Source organism: Embiotoca jacksoni, unplaced genomic scaffold (genome assembly GCF_022577435.1).
Source record: "Embiotoca jacksoni isolate LCO1_2020_lvr unplaced genomic scaffold, fEmbJac1.0.p SCAF_15, whole genome shotgun sequence".
NCBI lineage: Eukaryota > Metazoa > Chordata > Actinopteri > Embiotocidae > Embiotoca > Embiotoca jacksoni.
In genome coordinates this window covers 3,731,002-3,745,682 of record NW_027185285.1, presented here as the reverse complement: position 1 = coordinate 3,745,682, position 14,681 = coordinate 3,731,002, and the positions used below count along the sequence as shown (strand labels likewise).

General features: G+C 43.4%; 1 protein-coding gene across 2 annotated transcripts in view; it reads right to left on the bottom strand.

Annotated features, from left to right (window-relative positions):
• Positions 1-14,681, bottom strand: part of adgrl1a (adhesion G protein-coupled receptor L1a) — an 88,050-nt gene that overhangs the window by 42,683 nt on the left and 30,686 nt on the right. For both annotated transcript variants that reach the window (XM_069148912.1, XM_069148911.1), the window contains one exon: positions 7,627-7,814. In XM_069148912.1, the coding sequence (XP_069005013.1) occupies positions 7,627-7,696 (70 nt within the window). In that variant the 5' untranslated portion in view covers positions 7,697-7,814. The remainder of the gene's footprint in view (positions 1-7,626; positions 7,815-14,681) is intronic.

The following is a 14,681-nucleotide window of genomic DNA, read 5'->3' as shown; positions in this document are numbered from 1 at the left end:
GCTGGCCTGAAAGCTAGGATGCAATCTCATCTCTGACTCCTCTGCCTGTCTGCTACAGGCAAAAGGAGACAGGAGATGAGATGAAGAGTGACTGTATGGGGAGTCACCAGCCCTGCTATAATGTCAGAACACAAAGCAGCGCCAAAATGACACACATCCACTGTGATGGAGCCGAGTCAAGCTAACACACAAGGAAGGAGAAATGGCATGGTCGAGTAAATGAGACAGAGTAACAATAGAAAAAGATAGAAACCTTCAAACGAAATGCTGGCAGAAGATGAGCATAACGACCGTTCTTTGTAGAGGCACAAGGTCACCGACATAAAAGGAATGAGGCAGACAGATTCGTGGGAGAGAAGACCTTCTATTGTTCGGATCTGCTCACCACAGACAGCCTCTCTCCTCAGCAGCCCAGTCCTCTGACTGAACTGGATTACAGCACAGCCCATAACATTACATCATTCATAAGAGAATTAAACTTGCTCCCACTGGAAATGGGATACACACACACACACTCACACACACACACACACACACACACACACACACACACACACACACACACACACACACACACACACACACACACACACGCACACACAAGTTCTTGCATTCGGATACATACAAGCCCTAACCCTCATCCATCGTCAACCTCGAGAACTCTATGTGTTGACAAACTTTGCTGTGGGGGGAACTAGCAGGCATGGTCGAGAGATTAAGGCGGGCGGTTAAAAAGCCACAGAGACACTGAACAACACACTCGCACAAACTTGAGGAGGGAGGCGAGACGAGACGTGCTCATACTGTCAAACCACTTCATTGCTGGCCCCGGCGTCTAATTATGCAATAAAAGCGCCTCAACAGGGGGAAACGACATAGCCCAAAATAAAAATCAGCCTGCCTAAAAAGTAGGAGATTCACCCGGTGTAAAATATCCTCCATCTCCCCTGGGAGGGGAGCTGTGCTACAGGCCCAGCAGAATTCTGTTCTGTTCTCTGTTTCCAGCACATATCACAGGAGGCAGGCCAGGCAGACAGTGAATCAGACCTAGATTCATATGAAAACTGTGGTGGAGTAAAACTGCAGGTGCTGCAGGGAAACAGCCACAGGGATGAGGGAAGAACGGAGCAGAGGCAGGAAAGTGAGAAAGATGGTGAGAGACTGAAGAGAAGAAAGTGATAAGAAAAAGGAGAGAAAGTGAGAGATAAAGTGTGGAGGAGTGAGTGGGGAGACTGAGTGAGTAGCTCGCAGGGTGCGCTGTCAAAAAGATGTGTGTGTGCATTTGGAAAAGTTGCTAGTCGCATCCAGAGACCTGTTAGGGAAGATGAGTGTCAAAGCCCAGCCCTGCCGCTGCATTAGACACATAATTAACCTCCTTATACGCTCAGCCAAAGGCTTGGGCGTGTGGACAGTGTGTGCATCTGTGTGTGTTTTTACTGTGCATGTTTATGAGCTGATCGATCTGTTTGCAAGTACGTGCAGGTTACTACAGTGTTTTGGGTGCTCCTCTACTTTTACTTTTTCATACCTATACGTATTTAAAAAAATGGATCATGATCAAGACCCCACTGAATTCCTCGTATACTGCTTGTATGCCATCTTACTGAGCTGCAGTGCGATGAACATATACCATATGTTTTCTTCTCTCTATGTTTTTTATTTTTTTTTATTTTTCTCCTCAGCACCATCCCTCGATCCCTCATCCAATTTTGTCCACCCGGAAACGCTCTCATTTACCCTCCCCACCCGTCCTCTTCACCCTCCCCTCATCTCCTCCATGTCTTCATTCTCCCGTCCTAACCCTTCACCTCCAGTTTTCCCCCTCCTCCCTTCCCATTCCGTTCACCTCCTTTACTCCCATCTCACCGTTCCACCAGCCCGTCCACTCTCATCCATCTCTCTCTCCCCGCATTTGTCTCTCTCTCCCCCTCTCTGCCCTTGGCGGCCAGCGTAAGCTGCTGTTGGTAATTATCAATCTGCAGTCCACAAAACACATGAGAAGCAAATGCACACATTCTCGAGCATATGACATATTTGACGCACACACACACAGGCACCAGTGCTTTCAAATACACACAGACACACACACACACACACACACACACACACACACACACACACACAGTCCTTTATGGCTACAAAGCCTCAAAGTTACCCAGTAGGGCCCTGAGAGAAAAGAGGCAGCTCACACGACTGCACAAACAGGAACACAGTCCCCAACCCTTTCTGTAGGAGCTTGTTTGCGGTACACAAATCAATGTACACAAACTAACATGCCCTTGCACACACACAACTACAAGCAAACACAAACACACAAACAAAATGGGCACAAACAAACGCACACTAACGCTGTGTACAAATGAATAAACAAAAAGGCACAGCCTCTGTATACAGGCACAGACACATCAGAGTGGCGTGCGTCATCTTCAAAGGGAGGTTTGAAAGAACACACCGCCACGCCGCCCAGGCCGCTCCCTCCGTCTCCCACCTACCCCCCACTCCCAATATATGTTCAAAGGCTATCCATTAACCTTTCACTCACACAGGCCTCTCTGTGATCTACTGCTCTCAGCCAAGGGCTTTGAAGAGCGCAGCAACCTCCAGCACCAGGAAGGAAACAAGGGAGGTAGCAAAAGAAAGATTAGAGAAAGACAGAAAGAGGCAAAAGATAGAGAAACGCAAGAGAAAGGAATGACAATGACAAGAGATGTGCGCTTTTAACAGATGGCAGACAAAGGGTAAGGAAAGGAAAACAGAGCAGCTGGGGGGAGGTGGGAGGGTTAATCTCGAGGAAGGAGGTGGGATGGAAAGTGGAGTAAAGGCTGGGGATGGTTGAAAAAGGAAGAGAGCAAAGTCTGTGATAGAAGGAATATGAAGAGGGGCCACAGGACAGATAGAGGGCCAGAAAAAATGTGCAGTTGGCGGGAGGGACATCACAACGAAGAGAGAGGGAGTAAAAGCCGAGGTGTTAGGGGAGAGAGAGAAGAGAGATTGGATGAAAATGAGAGGCAAGTGTTAGGAGTGAGAGAAGTGAGAAGCACTGACTGTTGCTAATAAGATAGGGAAGCGACAAAAGCATAAAAACACACACAAGCGGCAGACAGACAAAAAGAGGAAGAAAAAAAGGGGCTCTACAGCAGTTCTTTATTGCAAAATCCAGATGATACGCAATTTTCACAAGCCACCAGATTAGCAATTAGTGTCAGAGAAGGCTGTGGATTTCAGCTTTATGAAATAGAAAAATCATGGTAAAACATATTTAAAAGGTCATTTTCAGACAAAATGGGGGAGTGTTTACTCGTCTCTGAACATACACCAGTCAGTTCTGATGGCCTTGGTCTATAAAACTCCAAGCTATTAGAAACTTGAAAAGATAACTTGTCTGTATAATTTAATCATTTAAAGCCAGTGTAATTTATCTGTCTGTTTCTGCTACTAATACTCCTGTCAGAGGAAAATGGACCATAGCAACCCATCGTACTGTTATATCTGGTGAAACAACAACTGTGCTCTTGAGAGTAGTTCCCATATGAATTTAATACTCAGTGAACTCACATATCATAAAGATGTGAAAAAGACCTAACTGATCCTGATCACAACACTGAAGGCGCCATGTACGAATAATTACAAACAATAAATCAGCACAACTTTAACAGTAGCAGGTGGAGCAGTACAGGAGCAATGAGAAGAAAATGTGAGGCTGACAGGTTATAACAACCCTGTCTCCAAGAAATTAAGTTCATATATTACTAAAATGTTTTTCCAATTACAGAGGGGTGGTGAACATAATCGCTGGATTATGTTCAGAGGCAACAGTTTTTTATGGTTTTGTTTCTTTTTAATATATGAAGTGCAACATATATTCACTGCAGCGGAGCTTCCAGATGGTGGATGGGGTGGATGGTGGGCATACAAAGCGCATAATTGCAACACCAGGTTCCCATGTGTGGTTGAGTTTAAGCAACAGAAGCACTTCAGTTGGGGAAAGATTATGGTTTCAGTTACATTAAAATAAACACATCATGTCTCGAATTTCAGTAGACTTTTTCACAAAACGAAAACGTGCAGTGACTACCGAAACGTGACATTAAAAGACTTGCAAGTGGATATTATACTGTGTAGTGACAGTGACATCTTAATTATATATTCAATATCATGATATGTCGGTATGACTTCCAATCAGAATGTATTTACTGAGGCAAATTAGTTGTATGTGGAAGTAATTTCTAGGGTTATCATAATGTGAATGTCATTTCTTATTCCAGTGTCACCTGTTCTGATCAACTAATAACAGTAGCAACTTCAGAGCTTTGCCTGACATATGTTCAGTTTTTCAGCAAAACTACTGCAACTATAAAAAAAAAAAAAGAAAAAAAAAAAAGAGTGGAGCTATGAGTTTACAAAACAAAGGCAATATGCTGTTCAGCAAATTATACAACAACAAGAAGCCAAGTGCATGTAGCAAGGTTAGAGGCGCTACCGCTTTATTGCCTCCTCTCAAAATGTTATTGCTATGAGCCTGTCAGAGAATCAATTCTTATGAATTTGTGAGTAGGTCGTAGTTTTGAAATTATAATTTTAATATTATTGCATTGCAATACTGAGAGTCTTCTCTTTCTCTCTGCTAAAAGTCAATATTGGATGTGGTTTCAGGTCAACAATTTTTTCTTTTTGATCTTCACTCAGAATTTTAAATCTGGGGTTGAGCAACACTTAGACCCAAAATAACTCAGCTCAGTTATAAAAAAGCATCTGACTTGCAAAGGCAGTGCATTCTTCATGTGGCCCATGAAAAATAACTATCCACCCCTGCATTATATAGAAAGCAAAATACTACATTAAGATCAGTCCCCATTTAGACATTCTGTCACCATCCAAGGACAGTCGAGAGACCGAGCACTTTGTTGAGAAGATGTGTAAAAACAGCTAGTCCCCCGTCCTTAAATAATAGCTACTGTTCAGGGGAAAAGGCACGGAAGAAAAAAGGCAGGGAGAGGAGGGGAAGACAGATAAAAATGTCTGCGTGTGCACTAAAGGACCAGGGGCCTTTCCACACGACTGATCCGAGAGCAAAGGCTTAAATACAGGGGAGATGAGAACAGATTCAACCAGTCAGCTGGCACTGCCATCCTCATATGAGTGGTGTGCACATGCACACGGCACACACACACACACACACACACACACACACACACACACACACACACACACACACACACACGCATCCATCTGGACATGTGAGCACACTCATGTAAACACAAAGACCCCCACAGACTCTGGCATGTACACACTATGCACTCATAAACATACCGTGCACGCACTTAAGCAGAGTACTGTATACTTGCAAATTCACACATATCACGCACACACTTCAAACTGAAAAGACGTACAAATTGCCTTGTAATGGTCTGGCTGCTACCACTGGTGCACATAAATACTAAATACAAACACACATACACACACTCACGCTTTAGCTGTGCTAAATGAAAGTTGTCTGTCAGGACTTCATCACGTACACACAGCTGCTTGCAATCCCTGCCACATTAAGCAAACCTAATGGGCTTTCAGATAAACAGCACTGGGTATGAAGGGTGGTACATTCTCAAACATTCTGTGGAATCAGCGGGACATTTTGTTTGTCAAGGTACATGTCAGTCTGTCAAAGGGCATGCCAGTATAGAGTGGTGCAGATTTTTCTGCAGTATACAATACGATGATAATGACTTTATGTGCAGGTGGTGTGACTTTGTATTTACAGATAAAACAAATATTGTTTTTACTTCAAGCAGCCATTGCATTTCAAAGAAAAGTTAAGATGATTTAAGTGGATAAATATTCATCGTGTGAGTGAGGCTTGTGTGAGAGAGCAGGGAAGAAGTATGTGTACAAAGCTCATGCTGGTTAGGAACGTTTGCACTAAAGAGCCGCTTCCAGAGGAGAATAAATGTGCGAGTGTTAGGGGTAAATATTAGAATGTGCAGCCAGGAGCAGAGTGAGGTTAAAGCGTGGCAGATTAGCCGGGACAGTGAGGGGGAGCAGGAGTACACATTATACTGTGAAGCCATGTGTGATGATCGCGCAGGTTTCCAAATGAGCTTTGATTAGTCTGAGAGGGATTTCGGCGGCTCTCGTCACATCAAAACCCGGTCCCTTTCCTTAAAATTCCCTTGTTCTCGTTTCTTTTTCTCTCCTGCTCCTCTGGTCACACTACAAAAGAGAGAATGTGTTTTGTGCCAAAAATCTGACTGCCAAAACTATGTGCACCACAACAGTGTGGGTGTGCATGAGCATGTGTCAATGTGCCTGATTCCATAAGCAAAAAAAAAAAAAAGATTTTCTTAATTTCATCAAACCCGATGCTGTGCCTGTGCTTCAAGGCTAAATACAGATAACAGTCAATTGATTATTAATGCATTATTAATACTGTCAAAATGCCAGGTCACAAAGATAGTTGGAGGCTTATTTTCATCCAAATACACACATCAACACACACACACACACACACACACACACACACACACACACTAACACAGAGCTACAAAACGACAGAGGCTAAATGAGAGGAACAGAGCGTACTCTACTCAAATCCCATGTTAAAAAAGCAGCCAAATTAGGAAGGAATAAAACCCAGCACCTATTCAAATCAAAGCTGCACCTGACCAATCAGAGTCTTCGCTGAGGGAATGCTACAGTCAATACTGATACAAACGTACACAACACATTTTAATGTTACCCTCACTCCTTCACTTTCCTCGACTCCTCCTTCTCTATTACCAGCTCCTCCCCTGTGTTGACCACGTTTCCATGACGCTCCTCCTCCTCATCCTTGCTGTCCATCACCCAGCAGCAGCTCGTTGGCACAGGGCTGACTGAGAGCATAAAGCAGATGGTGTGCTGCTGTCTGCGTGGCAGGCCACTAGCAGGACACCCAACAGCCCCTCCTTCTCCCTCCTCGGCCCGCTGTCTCCCCCTCCCATCCCTGCTCCTTCCCTCATACACATGCTCTGACACATACACACACCCTCCGGCATCACTTTAGCCCAACCAGGTCACCTGCTACCAGGCGCAAAAACAGCCACACAAACACAAAACTAAAATATCTTATGTTGCAAGGAGGTCACACATACAGTATGGCGCCATTACATGCACGGATTCCCCCTTATTCTCTCGCTATGCTCCAACTAACATCGAGATGACAAGAAATGTTATTGACATTTTCGCATGCACTCTCCACCACGCTCACACACACACACACACACACACACACACACACACACACACACACACACACTGTCTCCTGTAGAGACAGTCTAGTTAATCAAGTGCAGTGTTTCTAGCCTGGTCAGCAAGTCAATATACTTACAACCTTCATCACGTAGCTAACATATAAATATTACATCCTCATTTGCAATAACCCGGTCAGGCCAGTTACAGGGAGCCATGAAACCAACCGGAGCTCATGTGCAACATTACAAGCTGGCTCAGTGAATCGACACAAACTTACGCAAATCGTACATAAATTATAAATACATGCAGTTTAAACTCTGAATTAAGATACACATATTTTTACTTAACTTGCATGTAATGATGTAAGAGTACCACATAAAGTTGATATTCATTACATACCTTGCGAGGATGGAGCGATATTGCTGTAAGCCACAGCACAGGTGAAGACGATCCAGACAGCAAGAGCCATGTTGGAGGCTGAGCGGGAGGGGGCAGGGCTGGGGGCGGGGCTAAAGCGTAGAGGCAGTCAGCAGGCACAGGTGATTGTGGTGGCACTTCCTCAGCTTACACCCTCCCTGAGGGTGATCCTGCAAGCAAAGAAGTTACAAATAACACAGAGATAAGTGCCTCATAACAACTTGTATGCAACTGTGTCACTAAAGAGTAATTATTCTTTCGTTCTGTTTTTCATTCTTTTCCCTTTCTGTAAGGTATTTCAATTACAGGGTGTTGGTGTGTTTTGCATTTGTCACTGCAATATGGTATAATAACTCCTGATAATTAACTGCGTGGCTCATGACTTACAGCATCAGAGTGAGAGGAGATAGGAGATAGGAGAGAGGAGAGAGGAGAGAGGAGAGGAGAGGCTCCCCCTGTGGTGGTCAGGTAGAATGATCAGACAGGAGATCTGAGGCCATTTTGTGCAGGATGGCATGGCAACAGCTGTTGTCACTACCAGCTTATCACTCTGAAGTGTTTGGATGCTTGATTGAATCGGACATGCTACATATGTTTTTGGGCTGTTAACAAAGCTACATCCATGTGAAAAATACATGCCTTCTGTGTGTGTGTGTGTGTGTGTGTGTGTGTGTGTGTGTGTGTGTGTGTGTGTGTGTGTGTGTGTGTGTGTGTGCGCGTATAAAGGCACAGGAAAACATACAAATCAAGAGTGAGAAGTGGTGACTCAGTTAGCAGTGCTGCAGGGCTCACACATCTCATTTGCCTAATGAAATAAATCACAATCTGGAACTTGAGCTCTGATTTTTTTGACAGCAGAGCCTGCTTTGCCCCTCCAGGGGCTTAAAGACAAAAAAACAGTAGAGACGGTATTGTTAGCGCTAATACTCCTCCTGCTGAGCTTGCTGATGAAACAGACAGATTGGTCGATTTGAGAATTTATTTATTTATTCATTTTGGGCGGGTTGCTTTGTCCCTTTATTTGATCATACTGTAAAAGGGCATAAAAGAACTCAGTGCAAGCACTCTCACACACCCTGGTTTGGATATTATATGGGAGCTTTTGTTGGTTTTCTATGACTCTATTCATTTCCAAAGCATGTGCTCTAACATTTTCAGGTAACCTTCACAATTACCACTTCAGTTCAACTGTTTGGCAGCTCCAGCTCTACAATTGTATGTTATTCCGACAAACCTACAGACCTTTTCAAACTTCTGTAATCCTGGTCAAAAGCCAATACTTTCCAACGTTCAGCAAGTATCTTAAGGTGAATTACACACATCCAAAGAATTTAAACAAAATAGATGTATAACGTGATAAAGTTTAAAGATGCCGGATTTTGCTGACTGGAGAATATGTAATGTCCATAAACAATGTGGGGGAAAAAAACTATTTACCTAATAACATAATCAACATAATCCTAATCTTGATTATTGACCCTAAAAAATAAAACAGACATTAAGGATTATAAAAGTCCCAACATTTCTAATTTTTTAAAATCTTTTCATCCTTATGGATGTATTCTACAACATACAAAATAACATGCATGCGTGCCGGGGCTTTCTTTAGCAAAGATGGCAGGTCTAGAGTGACTGGAGGTTTCACCCCCCTCCCTCCCCCATCCTCCTTCCCTCCTCCTTCATCATCACCGATTTGGCTTTCCCTCTACCTCTTCAGCCCCTCCTCTTCGTGACCTTCTCTGATATTTAACCTCCTCCCTTGTGGCAATAACGGCCCACAGCCACCGACCTGCCTGGGTGTCGCTGCGTGGATTAGTATGTTGGATGTCGTACAGTACAAGCAAGTCGGAGTGAGAGAGAGAGGACAAACAGCAGAGAGGGAGAGAGAACGAAAGCAGAACACAGAGTGCAAAGCACATCAGCAGCAGATGTCCTTTACCCCAGTGTTTATTTCCATCATACGCGCAACACACGCACACGCGCACACACGCGCACACACGCACGCACACACACACACACACACACACACTGCACTAATGCAGCTTGTGCCTTAATTTGAGTTTGTTTGTGACCACCCTCCATGACCAGCAACTGAGAGAAAAGGACACACTCAGAGGGAGGGCAAGAAAGACAAAGAAAAAGTAGAAGAAGCAGTCAACAAACATCAATAGACATGCAATGCTGCACTGTACAAGCCTCGGCTGCTCGGCTCTCTCTCTCACGCGGCCTTTACTCTCCCGCTCCCTCTTTTTTCCCCCTGATCTCACTTTATTATTAATGGTCAAAAAGTGATTCCATCCTGTGCAGTGATAGGCATTTGCTTTTTCCACAACTTTTTTGCGTTTAATAAGAAAACATCTATCTTTTCTCTTGTTTCTTTTGACTGCGCTTCTGTCTGTGCTTTTCAACAATAGCTCTCCCGTGGTCACAGAAGATGAGGAAGGCCAGGGAAAGAGAGCTGTGAGGGAGGGCAGCCTGGGGACTGACAGAGGAAAGGCAAAAAAAAAAATTGCAGGGCGGATAAATTGATTTTATTTTGTGACAAAAGAAAGCTGGCATTACACAGCATTCAATTTCAATGTGGTAGTAAGGGAGAACAGAAGAATGGCCAAAGTAAAGGGAGGAAGACAAAAGGTGACATGAAAAAATTTGAGGAAGCATTAGGCAAAGGAAGTGAAGGACAATAAAAGGAGAGCAGTATGATTTTCTGTACGAGGAGAATAAATACGACAAAATGGCAGAAGAAATGGCTGAAAATAGCCAAGTGAGAACAGCAAAGGAATAGTAAAAAAAATCAGTAAGTAAAGGCAGAAGAGAAAGTATTCGTTCTGCTTGTGTCTCTGAGTCAGTTTGCCTCTGGGTGCTGGAAGGTTAGGAGTCTTTGGAGGGTGTGAGATGGGTGTCTTCGCCCTCCGCGCTCTCCCTACTTGGAGGATGTTACATGCCCGAGGCCAGAGGCTGACCTTTTGTACTGATCACATCCACCATTATTATCATCACTGTTTCTCTTCTAATAAAGCAGAACATCATATCCCTATAAGACTGTAGCTCACAAAATGGGAGAATGGCCTGTGATTTCACAGCGCTGGTTGAAAGGTGAGGATGGTAAGCGGTAGAGAAAGTGGGAGGTACGCAAATGACAGCCAGTTGTATGAACACAAAGAAACATGCGGCTGTCTGTATGGTACGGCAGCAGAGTTGCACTTAAGTACACAGCTCCGTCATCTTGTTTCAAATGCTACATTCTCTTTCTTTGGCTATTAATTTACAGGCTGCCCTGATCCAAAGCAAATAACCTCATTACCTACTTCTATTGGATCATTACGATAATCACCATGATCATTAGGATGTGTTTGCTTTAGCAGACATGCTCATCAAGAACAGGGTGTCACAAATCGGGTTTTTTTATGCAGGGTGGTGGGTACTGTTCAAGGCTCTGTGTGTCTGTCACGGAAACCATTCATTTTGACCCCATCACTCAAATAATTTCTACGCAGAAGAAAGAGGCATTTAGGAACATTACCCGACCAGAGTCAAAAGGAGGGAGAACAAAGAGTTTACGTCTACAGTTTTTGCTGCATAATTAGAAAAGCTGGTGCAACTCTCAGAGGTATGCTGTATGAACGAGTAAAAATCATGCAGGGTAATGGGGGGCAACGTGAGGGCCGGGAAAACACAAACACAAATTTATTCGCTTGGGAAAACACTCATGATTGATTTAAAGATTTGACAGTCATAAATTATGACGGTCAGTTTCTTCATGCAAAGAGAAGCCTTTGCGTCTCATGATGAAGCACCAGCATTTCCCAAGCTATTAGGAATGATGTTTATGCCTCAGATGCTTCAACAACAAATAGTTGGTTCAGTGGCAAAGCTCCCGCTATGAGGGAAATGATTGCCTCCTAGCAACCAGCACAGCCGAGCGTGCAAAACTGAATGGCAATCACTCACTTACAAATCAGAAAGTGATGCAAACTGCTGCATTAAATATTTGTAATCAAGTAAAAATTCTGTGCAAATAGACATCCACTCAAATTGGAATAAATTGAAAACAACTGCATTTTTGTTGCTCCATGTAGTTCGGATTTGGCATCAGTCATGTCCAAGAAAGGCATTATATTTCAGAGGAAAGTATCATTACATTCAGGCAGTGCAGGCGAGCTATGTAGTATTGTGTGGAGTATGATGAGACTGCAGAGAATGACAAAAACCTATGCTTTGCCTGAGGTAATTCTCCCACTGACTCATTGGTGCTGAAGCTTTGTCACACTCGATACTCTTTTGTACTCTCCTGAGTTAGGCAAGAGGGAGCAGTACAGGGAAGTGTAACAATAGATGAGGATGAGATGGAATTCATTAATTACTTCTTCACCTCCATAAAAGTAATCACTCGCCAAAGTGAATATAATTATCCTACTTTTCTTTTTCGAAATGTAACAGACATACCATGAAATATCATTACCATTACCATCTGCAATCAAGCTTTGCTGAGTGGGAGGTTGTGTTTTTACTGTCAAACCTGCCTTCCAGGATTTTGAGGTATGACAGTCAAATTTAGTGATTTAATGATCATTCAAATTAGCCAAAGTGGTAACTCATACTCACCATTTATAGTGTTTGTGACAAAATTGCCCATTAATGAAGCACATGGAATCAAATCATGGTGGCAATGAGAAAGAGTTTGCTTAAATCACAGTGTTAAAAGTGACATTAAGGGAAAACATGAAATCAAAAACAACCTGAAACCATGACATTTTAGTTTTTAATTTTAGAAACTTTGAAAATAACTTACAGAATTTTCCAGAAATGTCACAACGCCAACTCTGTGCATTTAAAAGCTGCCAAAAAAAAGATTGAATCATCGTCACAGCTAAAAAATAATATGATACTAGCTTTAATAAACCGCTGCCCTCCCAACCCCGTCATTGTTATCTTCCAGTTGGGCCTATCGCTAATCTCCCTAATCCTTTTTTAGTGAGGCTATCGCTAGCGAAGACAACATAATAGCATTACATATTATTCCTTCACAACAACCTGATACTATTACATTTGCATTGATGCTCAACAGCCCACATGGTCTCTGCCATAGTGAGAACTGATAGCCTACTGTAATGTTAACATTGGAGGAGTCATTCAGGATGTATAATATTGTTAAGATAGCAGAAACAACACAAGCATATTCAGGTCAGATCATCCCAACACTTCTCTATTTACTGGGGTGGGTCAGTTAAGGCTGGAGCTCTGGTGTGGTAGTATCTTGCTGGCTGCAGCAGTAGGGCTGTTTATATAATGACACCATTGTGCTGTCTGTGTGCAGATGGAACATCAGAGCTTTTGTAATGGCCTGTGTATTAGGGCGAATGTGTTTGATTACTGACTCAGGGAGAGCAGGGATAGGCTGTGTAGTCAACAGGGAATAAGACTCCCTCCAAAAGAGCAACCCAGGGAAAAAAGACTTATTTGAAGAAACAGAAGGAAAAAGGGAAGAGGGGAAAAAAACAGGGGGAGACTTTAATGGAAGTGTGCTTTAAGGGAATGCAAATGAGACAAGGGAATCTGCAGAGCTGCAGAACACAGCGGAGGGATATCAAACAGGGCTAGTGTTACTGCCAAAAAGGTAAAGGCAAAGAGAATGGGTGAGAGAGAGAGAAAAAGAGCCACTCTCACTTCAGTCAATCGACACTCCTGTACAATTTTTTCCTGCTTCAGTATCCACCCTTGGATGCAGCTCTCCACAAACCCCAACCCACACACCTCCTTATCTCTAGAGTCTACACGTTGACTACTGTTATTATTTCCAAAACAGTAGTAGATCTTTTTTTTTTTTTTTTTTTTTTTTTAAAAAGAGTCCTAGTTCCTATAAAGCAGCCAAATATCAGCTAGCTGATATTCCTGAGTGACAGCTGTACATGCTAATCAGAGTGCATGAAGGGGGATTGACTGTGTGTGATAACACTACTGCATCTGTGAATGACTGATAGAGATATCCTGCCCCTATATCAAGCAAAGCAAGCCAGTCAGTGTGTTCTTCAGCACTGACACCGTGGTACAGAGAGAGCATGCTCCCTGGCCTGGTCCTCGGTGTCTCCAGTGTGGCCTGTGATTTATTGTGCCTGGAGAGCTTGTCACTGTTCATTATTACTGATGCAACAGGAGGCAATGCCACCACCCATCAATGTTGGCCCTGTGATACCTGCCACAGCTGCCAGAGGAAGTGACCCACCTGTCTTCTCACACAAAACCTGGTTGCAGCCATGGTCTAATGAGCTCTAATATCTTACAGGTAATGAGACCTCTGACCCAATTTGGCACTCACCTTTTAACCAGCTGACCAGCTGGAAAAAGTATTAATTCAGTCTCAAAAGTGCAGTTTTGCAATGACAACTGACAAAGCTTGTTTTTAAAAATGTTTTATATTACTTCATCACATCAACTTCATTTTGTTTCTTGACTTTGCTTTTCTACTCAAGTACTTTCCCGCTGCTTCCCAAACTCACAGTCAGATTAAGTACACTCCGTATCAGTCAACCTGCGCTGTCAACTTTGTCAGTGAGTTGCATTGCAAATCAATGAAATGAAATGAATAATTCACTATGACTATTAAGCCTAAACAACAAGAGTGATAACTGCCAGCCCTGACATTAATCTTATGAGCCACCAACAATGGATTATGATATAACATGATAATGTTATGAAATTGTACTCTCCCGTGAAGCTCCCTCCCACCCCTTTGCATTGAGCTGTTCCCAGATGTCACTTGGCTGTGACTGGCAGGCTGCCACCCCAAGTGCCTGTGCACCGCCAGACCCAGCTAGATCCATCTTCATTAAGGACAGAAGCACTGTGAGTTGTGTGTGTTATTATCAGTGTCTATTAATCTGAAAGCTCCAGCAGGGCAACCCCCGTCTCACTGTTGGACTACAGCACACAACAGCAAAGCGCACGCCATGTACAAACACGCCACGGATGCACAGCACACAGCCACACTCCCGCCCATCCAGAGCTCTCTTTCTCTAATAATGAGTACAGCAACAGAC